Source organism: Oncorhynchus masou, chromosome 31 (genome assembly GCF_036934945.1).
Source record: "Oncorhynchus masou masou isolate Uvic2021 chromosome 31, UVic_Omas_1.1, whole genome shotgun sequence".
Classification (NCBI taxonomy): Eukaryota; Metazoa; Chordata; class Actinopteri; order Salmoniformes; family Salmonidae; genus Oncorhynchus; species Oncorhynchus masou.
Genome location: NC_088242.1, coordinates 20,529,174 through 20,552,453, shown reverse-complemented (window position 1 = coordinate 20,552,453; position 23,280 = coordinate 20,529,174). Strand labels below are relative to the sequence as shown.

Below are 23,280 nucleotides of genomic sequence, written 5' to 3'. Positions count from 1 at the left end.
TGAGGAAAGTACAAAATGCAAATTGACTCATTTCAATACCATCAGCATAGCTCAACTGGAACTTAGGGAAATGTGAGACTGTATAGCTTCTGTGAAACCGCTTATCTAGCAGTTCTAGGAAGACAAGTGACCATGCTATTCAGCACCAATAAAACATTTATATAAAAAAGCCAAAAGCAAATCAATCCAATTCATAGCACGGACCTGGTACCAGACGCATCATCTACTGTGGGGATCATCCAGGTACAGTAATTGACGTTCACCCATCAACAGCAAGGTAACACACACTGAGGAGGAACTCACAACGCTCTTTCCATACGGTTCTCTCCAAAGCTACTTCAGGTAAGGCCATGGATTATCTCTGTCTATTTTTGGCAAGGGGAGGCAGTACCACATGATCTAAATGCTATGGGGATGAATGGAATTGAGGAAACATTTTAAATGTAAAATTTCCATGAACACGGGACGGAAGTATGTGAGTAGCCTTTAAGTAACAGTAGCTAGTTAGAGCATGGTCTTATTAAAGAGGACAAGTAGAGTGACATAGAAGTGATTTTGGGAGAATGCCTATGTGCTGTTTGTAGCCTAGAATGTACTATAGGCTGTCACTGACAGACTAAACAAATGTGATATTTAAAATGTTGTACACATACTCCTTCTAAAGGTATTTAATACATTCTTCCTGTTGCTGTCATTCTAGTGTGTGAAAGATGAGAGGACACTGTCACAAAATGACTATACCAGTAAATGCAACTAAACACCACAAAAATATATCATAAACCAGCTCAAATGACCAGAACGCCATGGATAAAGATATGAATATAGGGTATGTTAACAACAACACAAACAACACTGACAATACTTTTGACCGTGTTGCTGAGGTCATTGGCTGGATAACCTTTGCCGTTGGGCTACCTGCCATTGGATTGGCCCTTTACACAATGAAGAACCTGGTCAAGGGTCCCAACCCTGTTCCTGTCCATGTCATCAGTCTTCTTGTTTCAGACATTTTCAGTTTCATTGGAAGACCACAGGCTGCTACTGGGAGTATCCTATCGGCTGACACTGCTACACTGATCTTTTATTTTGGCATCATATCCAACATTACTTTTATGGTTTGCATTGCACAAGAGCGACACCTGCTGGTGATGTACCCCCAGTGCTACAGCTGCTGCAGCAAGCTTAAACAGTCCTTCATCATCTCCCTGGCTATGTGGGGAGCGCCCTCTGCTGTTCTGGCCCTCGCAGTGTTTAAATACTTGTTCTGGTTTGCAGTGGCCCTTCTCACTCCCTTCCCTTTTCTGTTGTTTTTCTTCCTCGACTCATGGAGAGCGTTGCTATGTTTCAGGTCAACTTCTACAGCGGAGAAGAAAAGGTCTGTGGGTGTATTGGCGGCAATCCTAACCAATTATACTGTGCTGTTTCTTCCCTTCATTCTGAACATTCTGCTCGAGTCGTTGAAGGAGGAAGTATGCTACTTAGGGCTGATTGCCAATCTGTTGCTGTATCTGAATCCTCTAGTGGACCCGTTCCTCTACATCTTCATGACTAAGGGCCCCAGAGAGGTAGTGGAGTCCTTACTTTGCTGTAAAAAGCTGAGCCGGCAGCCAGAGGAGGCACAGACTGTGGTTACTCTGTCAGAGACGGTCACTGAGACACGCCTTTAGCACGGACTATAAATCAATTCAAATTCAGAATTCCTCAATTCTGTCAATAATCGTCCTCTCCTGTTACAATGGTGCTTAGGAATAATTTTAAAATGGTTGTTTGACTTTGATAGATCAATTTCAATAAATTCATCCTCATCATTCAATAAACTGATGCTACAGAGAGCACTGTTCATGGACATATTTTTCATTAAAACTCCACAGAGCAATGTGTTCACTACGCCACTAGGGGTCATCACACCTCAGAGGTGTAACAGAAACAGGACTTCCAGAGGAAAAGGCCATCACGACAGCTATATCTGCAGTGTGACACTCACGTCACCACCACAGAGTAGATCTCGGGGACTTGGTCCTTTGGTGCCTTGGCTGGTGAAAACATGTCAACACAGAGATCTGGATGAGAACAGTTGACACTGCCAGCAACCGCTCAAGGACCTGGTGGTCTGACAATCTAAGTTCTCATTCCAAATGGAAATTCTGGCTAACAGGATTGCGTATCTAGCGACAAAAAGGCACAGTGAGTAAATATTAAGGATTACATTCAGTAGTTAGCTCTATGGCTTTTGAGTTATGAAGGACAGCTCACTTTTCAAGAACTTCTACATCTCACAAAGTTCCATGAAAATCCCCATTGAGGTAGCACATCCTGAGCAGGTAGGTCCATTTCACAGAACATTTAACATCTTGAGAGAAAATACAGTAAGCTTGAATCTAGTTTTTTTCTAGTCATGAATGGTGGGAAATCTACAGATTCTCTTTGCTAACATTAATCAGTCTGGAGCCTTCATATACTGTGGGAAAACAACTGCTACTTCAACAGGAAAACTCATGTTAATACAAGTTAAGTGTTGTTCAATAGCCAAAGGTACGTGCCAAGTACAATCCCAAACAATGGAGGCCAATCACATTTCCGTCACAGAGATGTTATTGCAGTCAAGTGCAACAGCAGCAGCCCAGATGGAGGAGGAGGGAGACAGCATACAAATAGGCTGACTCCCTCCTGGCTATTAGAAATGGAATTAAGCTATACTGACATCAGCACCACACTCAGTAGGGAGAACAGCTTTAGTTTATAACTCATTAAAACAATCTACGTCATATATTTTTCTTTAATAACTTTAAAATGGGATACAAATCTTTTCAGTTACACAGAAGACTCTAAAAACAGTGGAAAACATCTAAAGTAAGTTAGATATTCTAGGTTAAGAAGGAGTCCGCTGCTTTACAAAGAGAGAAACAGGTCAACTATAGAGAAACAGTGCAGAGCTCAACGAGCAGGTACAGTAAAAATCTTCAGGCACAGCTGCCACGGGGGTAGACATCAGCTGTGTGTGTTGTAAGAAAAGTGTGGAGGAGTTTGGCCCAGGTGGTAGCTTCTCGGTAATCGTAAAACACACTCAAAACATACACACACAAACAGGTTGTAAACAAAAGAGGATTAAAAATGCTATATAGAGTGATGACGAACGTGTCAGAAAAGCAAATGAAGCAAAACATATAAAATATTTTTCAGAGTCCTGAGTATATAAAATAAAGGCCAAGAAAATGAAGAAATGACAAAACATGATCTGAATGTTGTTTTTCTATGTGTAAAACAACAGTACTCTGAGCCTGTAGCCATTACCTCAAGTCTGCCAGTCAAGGCAGTGTAGGCAGGGCTTCAATGCAGCTGGTGGATGGCAAGTCTCATCAGGAGCACAGTAGGCAGGGGTGGTGGGTAGGGGTGGGTTGGGTTTGGGGTAGTGTCTATTGGCAGAGTGGTGCACAGTACAGTAAGCCTGTCCATGTGGGGGGGCCCTGCCGGATCCTGTCACTGAAGGCGATGGTGAACCCTGAGACTAGTCCTATCGGCGTGGCTGATGTCGGGGAACTCTGGGCAGCCTGGAGGGAGAAGGAGAGGAGAGGGAGGGGGAAGGCATGGAGCTCATGGAGGCCAGAGAGGCGGAGGCGTCCTCTGCTTCCTCCAGCTCCCCCTGGAGCTCCTGGCTGACACTGGACTGCAGGGCGGCCGGGGTCAGCCATTCCTTGGGAAGGCAGCTCTGCAGGAAGGGCACACAGGAGCTGAAGTAGGCCAGCCGGTTCACCCAGCGCGGAATCTCCCTGCCACACAGGATCTGATGGACAGACAGGAAGAGTGCAGAGTGGAACAGTGAGACATGCAGCACTGATACTAGAGTGCTAGGCCTTACTGGAAATGGATCTGATGACACTGTAGCGGTAAGGCATTTGGCCCTGCTAAGCAGGATAGAGCTAATGGTCCTTGAGGTATTAGAATGAACTGCACTAGACTATATTCAATTGGACCCTTATTCATCTGATGGACTGGGTGCCATTTCAATGTGAAAATAGTGTGTCTGTATCGTCTTGCTAAGTACGGACATCATTACAATGTAATGCCTTCATTAATGGACACTAGCAAGGACCATTCCTTTTATCACCCGAGTGAATGGAAGAGTTTACTTCTGTTCGAGACTCTGACAAAGACATCTGTGTTGAATTGTTATCTGTCCCCTATCACTTCTCTAACACCTATGACATACTTAGAATCTCACATCAGAATAAAAATATATTTCCTGTGAAAATAGTGCAACCATAAAACCAATATTTTCAAACCATGTGGTCTAAAGCGAACACCAAACAACTGACCCAGTAAATGCAGAGAAACACAAATGGCCCTTTCTTTCAAAGTGGTATTAGCTGTAGATTTTATCTTTAGTCCTCCTGACGTCAAATTGAATTATTCAATTTTGGAAAAACCCAGTCTTGGATGGGAAAAGCCTCTGGCTGTGAAAAACTAGCCACGTGTGATAACAGCAGCAGCACTGAGGCAGAGAAGAGAAGGAGGAGAATCATTTCCACTGCCTCATTCTGGAGGCCTGATGGGATGGAGCTATAAAATAGCCTTAATGCCACAAACAAGCCTGCTATGATGGGCTTCAATTGTGCATGGGTTAACATCCTTGCGAGCAGTGACATTCATGTTCTCAACTGCACAATGTGATTGAGAGGTTGTTAGTCTTTGCCTACATTTCACATGAAAAGGCAAGACATTGCTCATGAGGCTTGATGTAGCCTACCAATGACAGACATACATATGTCTATATATGCTTCCCATGAGAACGAGGCCACCAATCAGTGGACTGATTCTCCACGGTTGAGTAATCCGTTTCAGTAGGAATGCTGTGTTCTCCCATACAGTATCTTAATTTTTGCAAAATATCACCTAAAATAGACCACATAGAGAAAAAGACAATTACAGGCTGCCGTTCTGGATGTAGGATTTCAGTACAGAAACCATTCAGGTCTGAAATAAATAACTGTCACACCTAGAGATGGGGATCTGTGGTGGACTTTGCAGAGCTAATCCCATTCCAAGTTCTCTCTCAAAGATTCCTTCACTACGGAGCAAACGTGCACAATCCCAGTAGCAAATCAGGCTGGCAGAAAATGAAACTGTCAAACAGATAAGCGCTGTATGCCTGAGGCAGACCGAGGAGGACATTCCCATTCTATTCCTGAACAATTATATCATCCAATAGGGAGAAGACTCTACAACAAGAGTACATAGCTAGGCTATGCATAGTATGTATATCATCTTGAATAATGATTTGCTTCCATTAAACACAGAATTGTTTGGGAGGGGGGGGGGGGGTCGTAAATGACTAGAAACAACGCTCTGACTCAGTCTACACAATATAGCCATACATTGTCATACTAGACGTGTGTGGTTGTAGAAGTGTTAACAAGACAATGAGGTAAATGAGTGTTTCAACACTTCAGGAGGAGGGGGAGAGGAGCTGGTTTCACTGTAAATATGTTCTTATCCAGAGTGTCATCAGGCCCACTTCATTTGCCTTTCAAATGCAGAGACATTATCAGTGTCATAGACATCAAAGACTATCTGGAGTATTAGTCACCTCCCTCTTCAACGTCCCCAGGAAACACAATCACACATACTTCACAACTCAAGATGGCCCCTAATAGACAGGAACCACCACAGAAGTGAATATCCACTGTATTAGTGCAGTGTTTCATTATAAAGATGGGAATCAACAAGACCAAGGGGTGTAAATGATGGGAGAAGGCAGAATGCTCGGTAAGAATGGACAATTAGCCTAACTTCCTCTCTCAGAACAATTTGGGTCGATTACACTGGGTTCTCAGAGGAAATCTTTTTCTTTTTCCCCCCCACCTTTATTTAACCAGGTAGGCTAGTTGAGAACAAGTTCTCATTTGCAACTGCGACCTGGCCAAGATAAAGCAAAGCAATTCGACATATACAACAACAGAGTTACACATGGAATAAACAAAACATAGTCAATAAGTCAATACAGTAGAGAAAAAAAACAACAACATTTAACTATGCAAGGAATTCTATTCAAAACAGTCACATTGTAAAATACCGCAGAGCAAATGTTATGGTAATCTTAATTTCTCTTCCAAGGAGGATGTTAATTTAGTAAGCATGAGACCAAAGCCCAGAGAAGGGAAGAGCCCTCGTCTCCAGGGGTAACCTGAACCTATGCATTGTGTGAGCATGCATGTGTGTGAGAATGAGTGTGTCTGTAGGTGTTTGCTAGTAGGTGTGTGTTGTATTTGCATATGTAGGTGTATGAGTCAGGAGGAGTTTCTGTCAATGGTGTATGACAGGCCTGGCAGCTGGGGCAGTGTGTCTGGGCTTGTAGCAGAGCTCTCTAATCCCTGTCTGCAACACAGATGCTGGGTGTAATCATACTCATTATTCACCCGCTCCACCAATCTGCTCTAACACTGTACTTTTAAACTCAAATTGTTTGGCTTCTACTCAATGCACTGAACACAGGTTGAGATATTTGTTGTCTGTCCTGTTGGAGGTGGGGGATTCTCCTTCTCTTCTCTTTGTGAGACTGTGCTCGGCTGGACCTGGGACCTGGCAGGTTCAACATCAGGGCAATGTGGCACTACATCCAGGCACCCTGACCTAGAATGTTCTAGCCCAGCCCTGTGACGCACCCTGGACAACGCAGGGATATAGGCCTTTGTCTTTCCTTAAGGAGAGCTCGGGCTTAAATAATAGATGTACGTGAGTGGGTGAGAGAGAGGGAGCGAGAGAGAGTGGGTATGTTCAGAGCGTCCCTTACCTCCGACAGGGCTGAGGAGAAGTGGTTACAGTTCTTGTGCATGAGGTGGTAGGCGTTTCCCTTGTACTCTTTCCCCAGCTCCTCCATGATGCGCTCCACATCCTCCTCTGTGAAGTCTGTGCTGCCCAGAACAATGGCCTCTCTGATTCCAGGAACAGGATCAACACAGAGAGAGAAGGTCACTTCTAAGAACATTTTTTCATCATAGAAGAAAATGTTTTACATTTTACCATGAGAAATTATAATTCCTACTTCCTACTTATTGTGAGTATTCAAGATTTTTTGCCGAGCTCAAGGGCAGTTTTGCGGATGTAAAATGTTGCCTAAGACTTCATAATCTACCCTTTGTCATCTTTTAGATTAAAAATGCTACTGTATGCATGGAATCTACACAACCATCTGCACAATGACTACACAGGCAGAGTTCACTTCAATTATAGATGAAGCTCTTCATCGTCACAGGAGTGACTCAGCCTAACCAAAATGAGCCGTGGGGGAGAAGTGGACCACAGTGTTAGCCACTATAGTATCTTTGGAGCATTCTGTACTAAGACAGGAGCAGCCTCATCACTCAACAACCACCATCATCTGAAGATCAGAATCAACTTCATTCACCAAGGACATTTACACAGTCTGAATTGTACTTGGTAATATGGTGCTGCTCTTGAAGGACAACATTTAGAGACAGAATACAGACAGGAGTTCACATACATTATATACAAATAAGTAGTGCACATAGAGCTATATAGATAAAGGTAAGTTAAGGAAAAGAGACCTTGAAATCCATGCTGGAGGCATTATGTGAGAGGGCGTGACAATAGTAAGGCAACCCCTGGAAATGATTCTATATTAGATACTGCAATTTTTTAAAAGTAGAACGCCAAAACAATTGAGTCATTCAACCAACATGACTGTGGTGTTTATAGTCTCTCCCAGTAGTATCCTCCTATTGCAGATACACAAACACACAAAGTTTACTTAGAACATGTTCTACTCATTGGCATCAGTAGCAGAGTGCCATGGGGTGCAATGGGGCTGCATAACTGTCACATGTGCAACCAGAAAATTAAAAAATAATAATAAATAAAACTCTAGACCTTCACTCCACACACAGTGATGCATACAAAGCTCTCCAGCCCGCCGGATTTCAATTCCCCGGGTTTCAATTCCCTGACAGAGAGGAAGGAGTAGGCTGTCCTTGTCAATAAGAGTGTGTTAACTGATTCCATATGTGTTATTTCATAGTTTGACGTCTTCACTATTATTCCACAATGTAGAAAAGAGTAAAAAATTAAGAAAAATTCTGGAATGAGTAGGTGTGTCCAGATATGGCGCTGTACAATGTGACGGTCGGGAGTAGGCTTGGCTCTCGACCTTCGTCTCTCCCAAGCCCGTACGGGAGTTGTAGCGCTACAACTCCCGTATGTGCTCGGGAGAGACGAAGGACAAAGGTTGAGAGCCATGCGTCCTCCGAAACACAACCCAACCAAGCATAACATAGCGAGCATCCAACACGGAAGCCAGCCGCACCAATGTGTCGGAGGAAACACCGTGCACCTAACGACCTGGACAGCGTGCACTGCACCTGGCCCGCCACAGGAGTCGCTAGTTTGCGATGAGACAAGGATAACCTACCGGCCAAACCCGGACGACGCTAGGCCAATTGTGCGTCGCCCCATGGACCTCCCGGTCGCACCCGGCTGCGACAGAGCCTGGGCTTGAACCCAGAGTCTCTGGTGGCACAGAGACCATTGCGCCACCCGGGAGGCTCCCATTTACTGGCAAGTTTGATGTTAAGTTAATTACTAACGTTAGCTAGCTACCTAACATACCGGTACATACTGCTTTAAATGATATGCTATGTGGTTCGTAACGACAGCGTAGCTAACAAATTTTCAGCCAACATAACGTGTAAGGTAACTTATTTGAAAAGTCATTACTTTATTACATTGAGTAGCAAGCTATCCCTTGGTAGTTAGGGCAAATCTGGTCTGTGATAGGTGGGTTTCACACCTAGCTCGGCTATTAGACTATTCTTTAGTAAAAGGTTGAATAGTCCATTGTTCAGCTATTAGCTCCCCTCCCCAACTTGCAACAAACTGTTGTTACTCCCATCTCGTTCCTTGCCCTCTTCCACATGTCATTCTGTGGGCGCTTGTGGGCGTGCTGGCAGGATATGGCAGCACCTTCGGTTGTGCGTCAAGAATCTGCAGAGCAAGTTTGTATGACGGTCTGGTTATTCACAGGCAAATTGTTATGTACTATGGAGCTACATTTGTGTCTTTTTGTCAAGAGCAAAACCTTTGACAATAACTGTTCTGAAAGCAACTTTTTTCCAATTCAAAGGAAGTCATAGCGGACCTCTACAAAGGACTGTGAGATGATGGCATCTCAGGTAACCAACACTGGGCAGTCCTCTATCCAACTTTTACATATCTCCTACGATTCAGTGTCGGTACGTAACGTACATACCGTAGAATGATAAATCATGCAATTACTATTCTCAAGCTAACCAAAAGCATTTAGCCATGAACGCCTGTTCTCGCCGTTATCAGATAAATTAATCTAACTTTCTTTCATGGCAACTCATAAGCAGGCCATGTCCTATTTGTTTCATAGTCGATATATAATCATATTTCATGACAGTGTAACGGGTAGATTTTTTTACAGAAGGATGAAAGAACAAAATATGTCTGTCAGGGAATGCTATTCTGACATGTCAGACGAAGAGTTCGACCAGAAAGTCAGGGCTATGAAGGCGAGGAGGCTCCATGGGGGCTTTAGAATGGTCAAAGGAAGTCTCAGAGCAATGGGCCATCGTGTACAATGGAGAAGAGTTAGGGAGTCTTTGCAGCGTGTAGATGGTGCAGGTATCATTGCCAGAATGATCCCACTTCATTGCAAAAATACTCTGTTCCTGCTCCCCAGTCTCTCATCCACATTGATACAAATCATAAATTGATAAGGTACTAAGATGTATAATGTCACCAAATTTAAGAAGTTAATTTTACTTTTTTATTCTTACTTATTCATAGACACATTTTCAATGATGTATGAACTTGGAGTTGGTAATACATACAGTTGAAGTCAGAAGTTTACATACACCTTAACCAAATACATTTAAACTCAGTTTTTCACAATTCCTGACATTTAATCCTAGTAGAAATGCCCTGTTTTAGGTCAGTTAAGATCACCACTTTATTTTAAGAATGTGAAATGTCAGAATAATAGTAGAGATAATTATTTCTTTCAGTTTTTATTTCTTTCATCACATTCCCAGAGGGTCAGAAGTTTACATTCACTCAATTAGAATTTGGTAGAATTTACTTCAAATTGTCTAATTTGGGTCAAATGTTTTAGATAGCCTTCCACAAGCTTCCCACAATAAGTTGCTCACACACGCTTTTTCAGTTCTGCCCCCAAATTTGCTATGGGATTGAGGTCAGGGCTTTGTGATGGCCACTCCAATACCTTGACTTTGTTGTCCTAAAGCCATTTTGCCACACATTTGGAAGTATGCTTAGGGTCATTGTCCATTTGGAAGACCCATTTGAGACCAAGCTTTAACTTCCTGACTGATGTCTTGAGATGTTGCTTCAATACATCCACATAATTTTCCACCCTCATGATGCCATCTATTTTGTGAAGTGCACCAGTACCTGCTGCAGCAAAGCACCCCCACAACATCATGCTGCCACCCCCATGTTTCACGGTTGGGATGGTGTTCTTCGGCTTGCAAGCTTCCCCCTTTTCCCTCCAAACATAACAATTGTCATTATGGCCAAAAAGTTATATTTTTGTTTCATCAGATCAGAGAACATTTCTCCAAAAAGTACAATATTTGTCCCCATGTGCAGTTAAAAACCGTAGACTGGCTTTTTATGGTGGTTTTGGAGCAGTGGCTTCTGCCTTGCTGACTGCCTTTCAGGTTATGTTGATATAGGATATAGATACTTTTGTACCCGTTTCCTCCAGCATCTTCACAAGGTCCTTTGCTGTTGTTCTGGGATTGATTTGCACTATTCACACTAAAATACGTTCATCTCTAGGAGACAGAACACATCTCCTTCCTGAGTGGTATGACGGCTGCATGGTCCCATGGTGTTTATATTTGCGTACTATTGGTTGTACAGATGAACATGGTACCTTCAGGCGTTTGGAAATTGCACCCAAGGATGAACCAGACTTGGAGGTCTACAACTTGGCTGATTTCTTTTGATTTTCCCATGGTGTCATGCAAAGAGGCACTGAGTTTGAAGGTAGGCCTTGTAATAAGTCCAAAGGTACACCTCCAATTGACTCAAATGATGTCAATTAGCCTATCAGAAGCTTCTGAAGACATTGCCTCATTTTCTGGAATTTAAAGGCATAGTCAACCTAGTGTATGTAAACTTCTGACCCACTGAAATTGTGACACAGTGAATTATAAGTGAAATTATCTGTAATGAATGGTTGGAAAAATTACTTGTGTCATGCACAAAGTAGATGTCCTAACCAACTTGCCAAAACTATAGTTTGTTAACTTCTTGGTGACAGGGTGCAGGCAGTACTTCCAAGTCCGGATGAAATGCATGCCCAAATTCAACTACCTGCTACTCATCCCCAGAAGATAGGATATGCATATTATTAGTAGATTTGGATAGAAAACACTCAAGTTTCTAAAACTGTGTGAATCATGTCTGTGAGTATAGCAAGACTTATTTAGCAGGCGATGGGTTTTCATTGGGAATCCAGATTTCTAAGGGACCTTCTTGCAGTTCCTACCGCTTCCACTGGATGTCACCAGTCTTGAAATTGGCTGAGGTTATTCCTTTGTGTAATGAAGAAGTAGCACTGTTCAGAAAGAGGGTCACTTGTAGTGTACTGTTCGAAAAGTAGTTTGAAATGTTTTGGCAAAGTTTACAGGTAACTGAGATTTTGTAGTCACGTTGCGCAAGTTGGAACCGGTGTTTTTCTGGATCAAACGCACCAAATAAATGGACATTTGGTATATTTATCAACGGAATTAATCAAACAAAAAGGACCATTTGTGATGTTTATGGGACATATTGGAGTGCCAACAAAAGAAGCTCATCAAAGGGGCGGCAGGGTAGCCTAGTGGTTAGGCTAGTGGTTGGCGCTCTGCATTTTCCCTGGCTTTTGGCCAGGTGGGACGCGAGTGTCCCACATATCCAAGAGGTTAACTGGAAATTTGTGGAGTGTTTGAAAAACGAGTTTTAACGACTCCAACCTAAGTGTATGTAAACTTCCGACTTCAACTGTAAATAATGAAGCAGGTTAATAGGTTAAACACATCACTTTTAATTCCAATGATCTTTTTCAAGATACATTGTCATCTTTGGCGGTATAGATGGATTTTCAAAGAAGTATATAATTTTGTTATACATATTGCATATTTCCCATCACCTAGTAAACAACCACAATACCAGTCTGGTGTTAAGCTTTCTGTGCTGTATTGATGTATTCTGAAAATGACATCTGCTGCTTCAGATTGAACGGTCATATCTCAGTTATTGTATTCATATCTACAAAAAAATAACCTATTTTCTTTACTTTCAGAGAGCGAGCTGATCAAGGGGTCGAATATGTAGATATTGCCAGATGTTCACTGTCCGAGGAACAGGCCGTGGAAGCTTTATTGCTGCCAAAAGTGTCCGTAACCAGAGGTAGTTAAACTGTTTTGTGTTATTTTTCTCTTCCTCTCTGCCTGTCTTGTTGTACATGGAACCTGTCTCACATGCATTCATAATTTTTTTTTAAAGATGTCAGCTGCTAAATTACAGATTTACACCACAAACACTCAGTCCAATGAAAAATGTCTATCTGTTGCTGCCAAGTCATGATTTCCCTGGGGGTTAGCCTTGCAATAACCAAGTGGTGAGACATAGCCCTCTATATTTAAACGTTTCAGGTTTACTCCGATAGAGGTTTTGGAATGCATGTGATGCAGACACCTCAGAGCCACACACAACTTGCATTTCTATAACCTCAGACCCACCTCAGCGTTCATTATTCATGGAGGAAGACCACAGGGCCACGGAGATTTGAGTGGAACACTAATGGAGAGATGTTTGGAGTGCTGTGACATGTCAGTACTACAACTTACTGCAGTTTGGAGGAAGGATACCTTGACCTGTCGAATTCTATCCACCTGTTCTGTGTGGGATATGTGTTCCTACCTTTTCAGAGAGTTGGAATAATCACCCTTTAAGGTGAACCTGACACCTCAACAGCTGTGGCATTTCGGAATGCTCCAAACACATGTGCACATTTGTTTTTGCCTTAGCACTACACAGCTGATTCAAATGATCAAGTTATCATCAAACTTTAAGTGGTATTTATGTCTAATAATGACATCTCCTGTTTGTCCTCATGTGTCTGTTTTTCAGCATAAAGTACTCTGTAACCACTTAGTGTGGACACCAGGTTAGACCACACACAATAACAGTCTCTCTCTCCCCTTCACTTCATCCCCTTCTCCCGAAATACTCTAGGTTATATCAGCTGTGTTGGTAAACCCCTCCTGCATCTGAAATGGCTGACACAGAGGGCACAACACAATCATAGGTGGGAGGTCACTTGGTCGGGTCAACAAGGAAGTATTATTAAAGAGATGCTTTACATTGAAATACAGAGATGTAGTAGTCCCGGAGTTAATGATCCAAGGTCAGTTTTGCATTTCACCTCCTGATGATTATGATGACTGACCGTGTTAGAATAAAAAAAAAACAAGTCTTAATCATGCTCTCTCTCTCTACCCATTTGTCTCTCGTCTGCAGGTATGTTTTAATATGAGAGAGGAAGCGATTCGTGTCATTGCCACCTCACCCACTCTTAACTTGTTATGGCTGCAATCCCCCTATCGGGATAAGTGTCATCAACAACCGCTGAATAGCATAGCGCTACATACAATAAATATTTATATTCATGAAATCACAAGTGCAATATAGAAAAACACAGCTTAGCCTTTTGTTAATCCACCTGTCGTGCCAGATTGAAATTACTCTTTTCAGCAAAAGCAATCCAAGCGTGTGTAATTTTATCGATAACATAACATTATGTACACTTAGCATCAGGAAGCTTGGTCACGAAAATCAGAAAAGCAATCAAAAATAATCGCTTACCTTTGATGATCTTCGGATGTTTTCACTCACGAGACTCCCAGTTACACAACAAATGTTCCGTTTGTTCCATAAAGATGATTTTTATATCCAAAATACCTCAGTTTGTTTGTCGCGCTATGTTCAGAAATCCACAGGAAAGAGCGGTCACAACAATGCAGACAGAAATTCCAAATAGTTTCCATAATGTCCACAGAAACATGTCAAATGTTTTTTATAATCAATCCTCGGGTTGTTTTAAAAATATATAAATCGATAATATATCAACCGCAAACGTCTTTCACAGTAGGAGAGGGAAATGCAATACCTATCCAAATTGTTGCGCGAGCAAAAAACTCATGTGACCACTTGACGCAATGTTATCGTTCTGGCTCATTTTTCAAAATAAGAGCCTGAAACTGTCTATAGACTGTTGACACCTTGAGGAAGCGATAGGAAAAAGATTCTGGTTCATATCCAATTAAATCCAGCAAAGGGAGGCTATGGAACATGGAGTTTTCAAAATAGAAGCCACTTCCTGTTTTCATTTTTCTCAGGGTTTCGCCTGCAATATCAGTTCAGTTATACTCAGACAATATTTTGACAGTTTTGAAACTTGAGTGTTTTCTATCCAATACTAATAATAATATGCATATATTAGCAACTGAGACGGAGGACCTTTTCATCCAAGCTACTCAATACTGCCCCTGCAGCCAAAAGAAGTTAAGATAACCGGCCTTGGGCCCCCAGTTGGCCCGAAGGTTAGGAGACACCACTAGAGACACTAATCTGAAAACAAGGCTCCCTAAATTTTTATCAGCACCTCGAATGCGCGACCTGGGTTGGGAAAATTCTGCATCATTGCTACTCTAACTTCGGCGACGCATACAAAGCCAACCCTCGCCCTCCATAAAGGCAAATATGACCACGGCACCATTTTGTTGCTCCCAGCCTATAGACAGAAACTAAAACAGGAAACGCTCCTGCTCAGGTCTGTTCAACGCTGGTCCAACCAATCTGATTCCACGCTTCAAGATTGCTTCGATCACGTGGACTGGGATATGTTCCGGATAGTCGAACAACAACATTGAAGTATACGCTGATTTGGTGAGTGAGTTTATTAGCAAGTGCATCGGTGATGTTGTACCAACAGCAACTATTAAAACCTTCCCCAACCGAAATCGTGGATAGAAACCGTGGATTGATGTCAGCAGTCGCGCAAAACTGAAAGCGCGAACCACTGCTTTTAAATCAGGGCAAGGCGACCGGAAACATCACCGAATACAAACAGTGTAGTTATTCCCTCTAAGGTAATCAAACAAGCTAAGCATCAGTATAGACGAAGTAGAGTCGCAATTCAACGGCTCAGACACAAGAGAAAGTGGTAGGGTCTACAGTCAATCATGGATTACAAAAAGAAATCCAGCCCCGTCGCAGACCCCGATGTCTTGCTCCCAGACAAACTAAACAACTTCTTTGCTCGCTTCGAGGACAATACAGTGCCACCGGCACAGCCCGCTACCAAAACCTGAGAGCTCTCCTTCACCGCAGCCAACGTGGGTAAAACATTTAAACCTGTTAACCCTCGCAAGGCCCGCCGGCCCAGGCGGCATCCCTAGCCGCGCCCTCAGAGCATTCGCAGACCAGCTGGCTGGTGTGTTTACGGACATATTCAATCAATCCCTATCCCAGTCTGCTGTTCGCACATGCTTCAAGAAGGCCATCATTGTTACTGTTCCCAAGAAAGCTAAGGTAACTGAGCTAAATGTCTATCGCCCCGTAGCACTCACTCCGTCATCAAGAAGTGCTTTGAGAGACTAGTCAAGGATCATATCACCTCCACTCTACCTGACACCCTAGACCCACTCCAATTTGCTTACCGCCCCAATAGGTCCACAGACAACACTACAGTGGTAGGCTTGATTACCAACAATGACAAGACGGCCTACAGAGAGGACGGTGAGGGCCCTTTGGAGTGTGGTGTCAGAAGAGCACCCCCCTATCCACATCGATGGGACAGTAGTGGAGAATGTGTGGAAAAGTTCCTCAGTGTACAAATCACGGACAAACTGAAATGGTCCACCCACACAGACATTGTGGTGAAGAAGGCGCAACAGCGCCTCTCCAACCATAGGAGGCTGAAGAAATTTGGCTTGGCACCAAAAACACAAACTTTTACAGATGCACAAATCGAGGGCATCCTGTCGGGCTGTATCACCGCCTGGTACGGCAACTGCTCCGCCCACAACTGCAAGGCTCTCCAGAGGGTAGTGAGGTCTGCACAACGCATCACCGGGGGCAAACTACCTGCCCTCCAAGACACTTACACCACCTGATGTCACAGGAAGGCCAAAAAGATAAAGGACAACAACCACTGCCTGTTCACCCCGCTGTCATCCAGGAGGCGAGGTCAGTACAGGTGCATCAAAGCTGGGACCGAGAGACTGAAAAACAGCTTCTCAGGGCCATCAGACTGTTAAATAGCCATCACTAACATTGAGTGGCTGCTGCCAACATACTGACTCAAATCTCTAGCCACTTTAATAATTAGAAATTGGATGCAATAAATGCATCACCAGTCACTTTAAACTATGCCACTTTATATAATGTTTACATACCCTACACTAATCTTATTTGTATATACTGTACTCTATACCATCTACTGCATCTTGCCTATGCCGTTTGGCCATTGCTCATCCATATATTTATATGTACAGATTCTTATTCATTCCTTTACACTTGTGTGTATCAGTTAGTTGTTGTGAAATTGTTAGATACTACAGCATGGTCGGAACTAGAAGCACAAGCATTTCGCTACACTCGCATTAACATCTGCTAACCATGTGTATGTGAACATTTAATTAATTGTGATGAACTGAGAGAATTAGGGTAGCACTGTAATTCATTAATCATATGCGGTCTGCCTCTGTTCTTATCTCTTTCCCTTTCCCTTTCTGTCTTCTACACCTCTCCCCACCTAGTCTTTCTTTCTCATTTTATAATGCACACAATAAGTGCATTGATGTACAGATTGAACTCGTATTTATAATATTACAATTATAATGCATGTATTATGTATGTATAACACCTGGATAATGAACTTTCAATCAAGCGTTTCACATTCTCCACTGGTTGAAATTATGTATCTCATTAAAATACTATCCTGTGTCCTCAGATTAATGCAGATGAAGGGAGTTAGATGCAGTTTTTTCCCAGAATGTATATATGAATTATTAATCAGCCTTTACTAAAATCATGTTTCTAGTCTATTGCATAGTTACAATGTGTAATCATTGATGTCCCAGGAGCGGTAAACACTGTTGAAGTGTATAATTGTAATACATACATGCAGACACAGCATCATTCAAAGAATGGAGTTTGATACACCTGGTATTGGATATGACTGAAAAAGAATGTCACAGAGATTCATAACTGAACTGCACCTTTATTTGCCAAGGAAAAGTACATGATCAGTGTAGTATTCAATGTTCAGGCTACAATATGGGGGTCTCATGTGTGGTAATAACTACAGTATATGTATCCTTGGCACAATAGAGTTATTATATTCTACTCTATCCATAGGCTTCATTAATGCATTTCAGACTTGAAGTTGATACAACAACTATGATAGCTGAGGTTCATAGGTTCTGTACCCCCGCACATTGGCTCAGTACTGGTACACCCTGTATATAGCCTCGTTATTGTTATTTTATTGTGTTACTTTTTAATTATTTTTTACTTAAGAAAATATTTACCAAATAAACTAAACACTTCTTGAACTGCACTGTTGGTTAAGGGCTTGTAAGTAAGCATTTCATGGTAAGGTCTACACTTGTTTTCGGCTCATGTGACAAATAAAGTTTGATTTGATCTAGAGCATAACTTATGCAAACAAGCTATATAGCCCCACACACAGACTTAACCAGGCTCTCACACATACAGTACACACAGACTTAACCAGGCACGCACACACAATCAAAAGTAGCCAGACACCAACTTGGGCCTTGCATGAATGCATGCACATCTGCAATGACACGCTGTAGAAACACCCCAACACACACACGTTCTTCTGTACTCTTATACAGGTCAAGTGTATTCATAACATTCTATGTCAGTCCAGCTGGGATTTTCCTCTTCTTCCACCTCCATCACTGTCATTGTAACAGTGTGCTTCATTGAACATAGCTGTAAAGGCTCGACACTTCAACACGGCAGAGTGTCTTTTACAAGAAGGCAGTATATAATGATGACCATTTTAGGGAGCATTATTGTCACAAAATTATTGCAAGATAAAGACAAGAAATTGGCCTTGCAGGTTGTCTCCAAAACAATTGAAGAAAAAAAATCTGTCAGTAACCATTAGCTATTGATGTGACTCTCAGTGACGCTTAAAGCAGAAATCCTATGTGACTTCACAGTATTCTCGTGATCCTATGTTCCGCTTTAAACAGAAAAAATAAACTTTACCAATATGAATAGAAATGACCAGTTCAGAATCCATCACAAGCAGTGAAGAACGAACATATACGTCAGCAACAGTACTAGTTCCACTTCAAACAGGTTTAAGAATGTTCTCATGTTTTAGCTCAAGTATTTGGCAACTAACCATACCTTGTTTTTCGAAATACAGTGAGAAAACCCTAAGTGCCCTCGATTTAAGCCATGATACTCACTTGAATTTGAATGTCTCCCCGAGTTCTGTGGCATCCCCTGGCGTTATCTCGAATATCCCTGAAAATGGATATGGGTGTCCTCCATAGGCAAACTCTGAAAGGTCAAAGGTCAGGCCATTGATCAGATCACACAGAGGAAGTCAAACACACTATACAAAGATTCATAGCACATAACAGTAGTACTAGTAGAGGTTGGTGGGAAATTAACAGGGCTGTGGGGTGGTGTTACTGTGTTGAGGTAAGTGTGGGGCTGTGTTGCTCTGTTTGAGATGAGTTGGAGCGGGTGGAGTTGCTCTGTTTGAGGTGACTTTGGGGCGGGTGGCGGTGATTGTGGGGTGGGTGGCGGTGGTGTTGCTGTGTTTGAGGTGAGTGTGGACCAGTGATCAAATCAAATCTAACTATTGGGCCTATACAAATATTTAGCAGATGTCATTGCGGTGTAGCGAAATGCTTGTGTTCCTAGCTCCATCAGTGCAGTAATGTCTAACAATTCACAACAACATACACAGATCTAAAAGTAAAATAATGGAATTGCTGTGTTTGAGGTGAGTGTAGGGCGGGTGGGGTAGTATTGTAGTCTGTTGTAGGCAGTCTGAGGAAGCCAAGTCGCAGACGCGGTAGGTATTTATAGCTCTATCAGTCCGTGTCGAGCGCTATCAGTCCGTCTAGCTCCCAGCTCCATGATGAATGTAGCGGATGGGGATCTCCAAAGACCCTGTTCCCACCCCTCTGATGTACTCATCCAGCCTGCTACCAACTCCTGATCTGAACGCTTGTGCTAAATTACAATAACTCATGCACTTTCTCCATGAATGACATAGATACACACAGCACATCCATTTCACAGAATGTATAAACAGTGTCAGTTTTGGCAAACTCACACTCTCATAAAGACAGACACACAGTAAATAATTGCCAGCTTGCGCTGCTCATAAAGTAATGTAAAAGGCAATAATTATGTGCCTAATCCACACCATCTGTTGCTGGGATTGTCAGTCTCCCTGAATCAGCTCAATTAAGGGTAAACAAGCCAGGCATTAGAAATACCCAGGTCCATCCTACCATGCAACTGAAGGGGTTGCCATGAGGATATATTTCAACTCAGAGCTTTCTTTTAAAATGTATAGATGAAAGCAGCTTTTAATAGGCTGAGCTGTGAGGTTGAAACCACAGGCGAGACGCTGATTTAACAGATTGAACCACCAGTGTTTTCAACTAAAATAACACTTCCAGTTCTCCTTCTTGATCAATAAAGCAGTGGCTGCTGAACACATCCTGGCTGAAGGCCAATTCTCCAAGACACACAGGCTAGACAGAGCAACTGGGAGGCTGATTCTAGAATAAAGCGGTTTTAAAAAGATAGACTCAGAGATATGACAGACGCAGACAGTAAACCAGGTGGTCAATTTCCGCAAGAATTAAGAGTGAAACGTGAACGGTGAGGCTCAACTTCTATGCGATTTTGGTGCCCTGGCTACCACGCTGTAACACCGTGAAACGAACGTGGGCAAATGCGCAGATTCTGTGTGTGACAGCAGTCTTGAATCTTGCTAATCGCAATATCTGCAGTGCAGCTCATAGCAATGTAATTTAGCTGGGTCTATTTTTTTAATTAGAGGAAGAACCCATTTGATCCTGAATAACAAACAGCCAGAAACAATAAAATGGCAAAAGTGTGTGTCTGGTTTGTAGTGAAGCTGGTAATTAGCTAACAAAGATTCCTCTGGTTGGGTTGATGTGGCTTGTATTTGGGAGGGGGGGATCTGAGACGTGTAGGCAATGAGGAAAGACGAGTTAGCACCTACAACAATTTGAAACTCTTCTTACAAGTTCATACTTCTATCCTTATTTTATTTCTACCACCATCTGTTACAGTCCTGATGTCAGGTACTAATAGTACCATAGTATCGGACTAAATGCCCTCTCTACTTGACGAGGCCTTGCAGACAGAGGAGTTCTACCCAGCAGCACCTGACAGCCCAGCAGTTCACTGGAGTGCCTGGTTGTGTGATTGAGCTTTGGTCAGTCAGCCCCACCCAGGGCTGTTAAATAGCAGCGGGGAGGTTTCCTTACCTCTGCCGTAGATCTCGATCCCTGAGTGAAAGACGCCAATTCCCAGATTGGTGGTGAACTCGTTGATCCAGTACTGAAAGAAAACCGAAAACACCCGTGATCATTACGACTGCCTACAGACGAAAAGTATGCGTAATACACAGGGGACTCTTTAAAATGTTTACAACAGGTTAACAGATGGTGTGAATAAAACATGTAAAAGTCACTTTTCTATGAAAGGACAGTGTTTGGAAAACACAAGCTTGACAGTCTGAACAGTGAGCAAAAGACTAATCATGTTGCAAGATGATGTGCATTCTCCCTCTATTCAGTAATGATACATGTATGCATTTGATAATGATAGGTTGATAGACAGTGTATGATGACATATTCATCATACCAATTCTATATTACATTCTAACATTGCTTGTTCAGATACTTCTTAATTTCTTTATTTTTCTGGATTATGTGGTTCTTTATTTTATTGCTAGGTATTACTGCACAGTTGGAGCTAGAAACAAGCATTTCACCGCACCTGCGATAACGTCTGCATATGGTGTACGTGACCAATAAATAGATTTTATTTAGATTTTTTAATTGGCATCTGGTGCCACCGTGTTCTCATCAGCCAGGTCCCCGGTCCTACTACTGCTCCGAGTTGATGGAGAGAGCCATCAGTAAGAGAGCTTGTGTCATTATCTAAGGAGGTTGAAGGCTCTGTTCTACTGAAAGAAAAACCATTTTATTAGGCCTCACGGGGCTCTGATGTGCCAGCAAACAGGGGAGTCTAAGATGGAGCATGTTAATGATCGTTAACTCTAACGGAGTTCCACATGCCCTCAGTGTGCTGAGAGACAACTGGAGGAGAAGCAGAAGATAGATGTTACCTCCCTCATAATTTGTTTTGAATAGGACATTTCTGGGATATTTTTGTGTAATGTAAGGTTATCCAGTACGCGTTAGGCTATAGCCCTAACTTCATGTTCTCAATCCACTTATTCTAAATGAAAGACAAGACAACAATAAATCACTGCCCAACAGCACAAAATCGGAGAGCATAGTTTTCTATGAACTAAAATCCTCCATCTCTGGTCGATGCCCCAGAGTCCCAAGCAGTCAGTCTACATTGCTGACATTGTTCAGAGCTCAAACTGAGATGTGCCTGGGAAATTACAAATATGAAAGGTTACATCTGGACCATCAGTCCTTCCACTGAACAAAGCAGTATGTCAGATCTGACATACAGACAGGAGCGCTTCATAGACTGACTCCGAGCCAAAATTGGAAAACCAAAGTGCCAGTGACCTAACAAAGCATGTGCATACTAGGTTTGATTTGCTCCTAGCAGACCTCTACTGGGCGAAGTGAACATCTGTGCCACGGGTACTCCCTTAAAAAGACCTTCACTTGAAAAACGAGAAAAAAGTTGCAATAGTGCCATTTGTCCCGCTTAAGACGTTGTAACCAGGATCAAAAGTCTGAATTAATCCAAGATAAAATAATAAAAAAATTGAGTTATAGGACTATGCCGAGGTCTTAGTCGCACAATTTTACATCTAACTAAGATGTTTGGTATAGTATTTCTCAAGTGAAAACATTTGTATGAAACCAGGTCTCTCGTTGAATGACAACACTTCAATGAAGAATCCCTACTGTTGACCAATTACCGACGAAGGGGAGTTGACTTCAGCTACCGAACATCAGCTTGCCTCAGGGAAAAATGTGCGCATGAACAGGAGAAAGCAAACCTTGCCGAAGACCAACACGTCACAAAATGTTATCATAATATACATTATATTTTGAGTATACAAAACATGAAGAACCTGCTCTTTCAATGAAGGACTGAACCGGATGAAAGCTATGATCCCTTATTGATGTCACTTGTTACATCCACTTCAAATCAGTGAAGATGAAGGGGAGGATACAGGTTAAAGAAGGATTTCTAAGCCTTTAGACAATTGAGACATGGATTGTGTGCCATGGGCAAGACAAAATATTTAAGTGCCTTTGAACAGGGTATGGTAGTATGTGCCAGGTCAACAGTCTCCTGTGTGTTTCAAGAATGGTCCACCACCCAAAGGACACCCAGCCAACTTAAACAACTGTGGGAGGCATTGGAGTCAACATGGGCCAGCATCCCTGCGGAACACTTGACACCTTGTAAAATACATGTCCAGACGAATTGAGGCTGTTCTGAGGGCAAAGGGATGCAACTCAATATTAGGAAGGTGTTCCTAATGTTCTGTATACTCAGTGTATGCATGAACTGTTTCGGCTCGGAAGCATGCAGACGCCTTTATCCCCAGGTAGCCATGGAAACCAATTGGACTCACGCACAGACGTGCATAAATGCATAACACCCCCTTCCCAGAAGTCCAAAAGCCTCCTCAGTGCTCATGTCTGCATATGCGGAAGGACATAAATTAAGTGACAAAAGATCCCTGATTAAAACCTCCTGTGAGCGATGTGGACAGTAATTTGATCTACTTGTACAATCTGGTCATGCCCACCTCTGTAGATTAAATACGGACGGATCGTTAGAACTGCCACATCATTATATTGTTGGCAGGCCCGTCTGTGTCATTGCAGTGGATTCAGTCTGTCACTTTCAGGTCCAAGCCATTACTCACCTTCAAGTTATTCAAGGTGATGTTCGTTTGTCTATTTG

General features: G+C 42.5%; 1 protein-coding gene and 1 long non-coding RNA gene across 3 annotated transcripts in view; one reads left to right on the top strand and one right to left on the bottom strand.

Moving 5' to 3' along the window:
* Nucleotides 1-49: 49 nt before the first annotated feature.
* On the top strand, nucleotides 50-17,664 carry LOC135523547 (uncharacterized). Its single transcript, XR_010452837.1, has 3 exons — nucleotides 50-342; nucleotides 701-2,184; nucleotides 12,347-17,664. It is a non-coding gene; the product is annotated as an uncharacterized LOC135523547 (long non-coding RNA).
* The window catches only part of desi2 (desumoylating isopeptidase 2), a 46,796-nt gene continuing 26,274 nt past the window's right edge, over nucleotides 2,759-23,280 (bottom strand). For both annotated transcript variants that reach the window (XM_064950299.1, XM_064950300.1), the window contains exons 2-5: nucleotides 20,634-20,706; nucleotides 18,561-18,654; nucleotides 6,788-6,929; nucleotides 2,759-3,781 (exon numbers count right to left, since the gene is read on the bottom strand). In XM_064950299.1, the coding sequence (XP_064806371.1) occupies nucleotides 3,512-3,781; nucleotides 6,788-6,929; nucleotides 18,561-18,654; nucleotides 20,634-20,706 (579 nt within the window). In that variant the 3' untranslated portion in view covers nucleotides 2,759-3,511. The remainder of the gene's footprint in view (nucleotides 3,782-6,787; nucleotides 6,930-18,560; nucleotides 18,655-20,633; nucleotides 20,707-23,280) is intronic.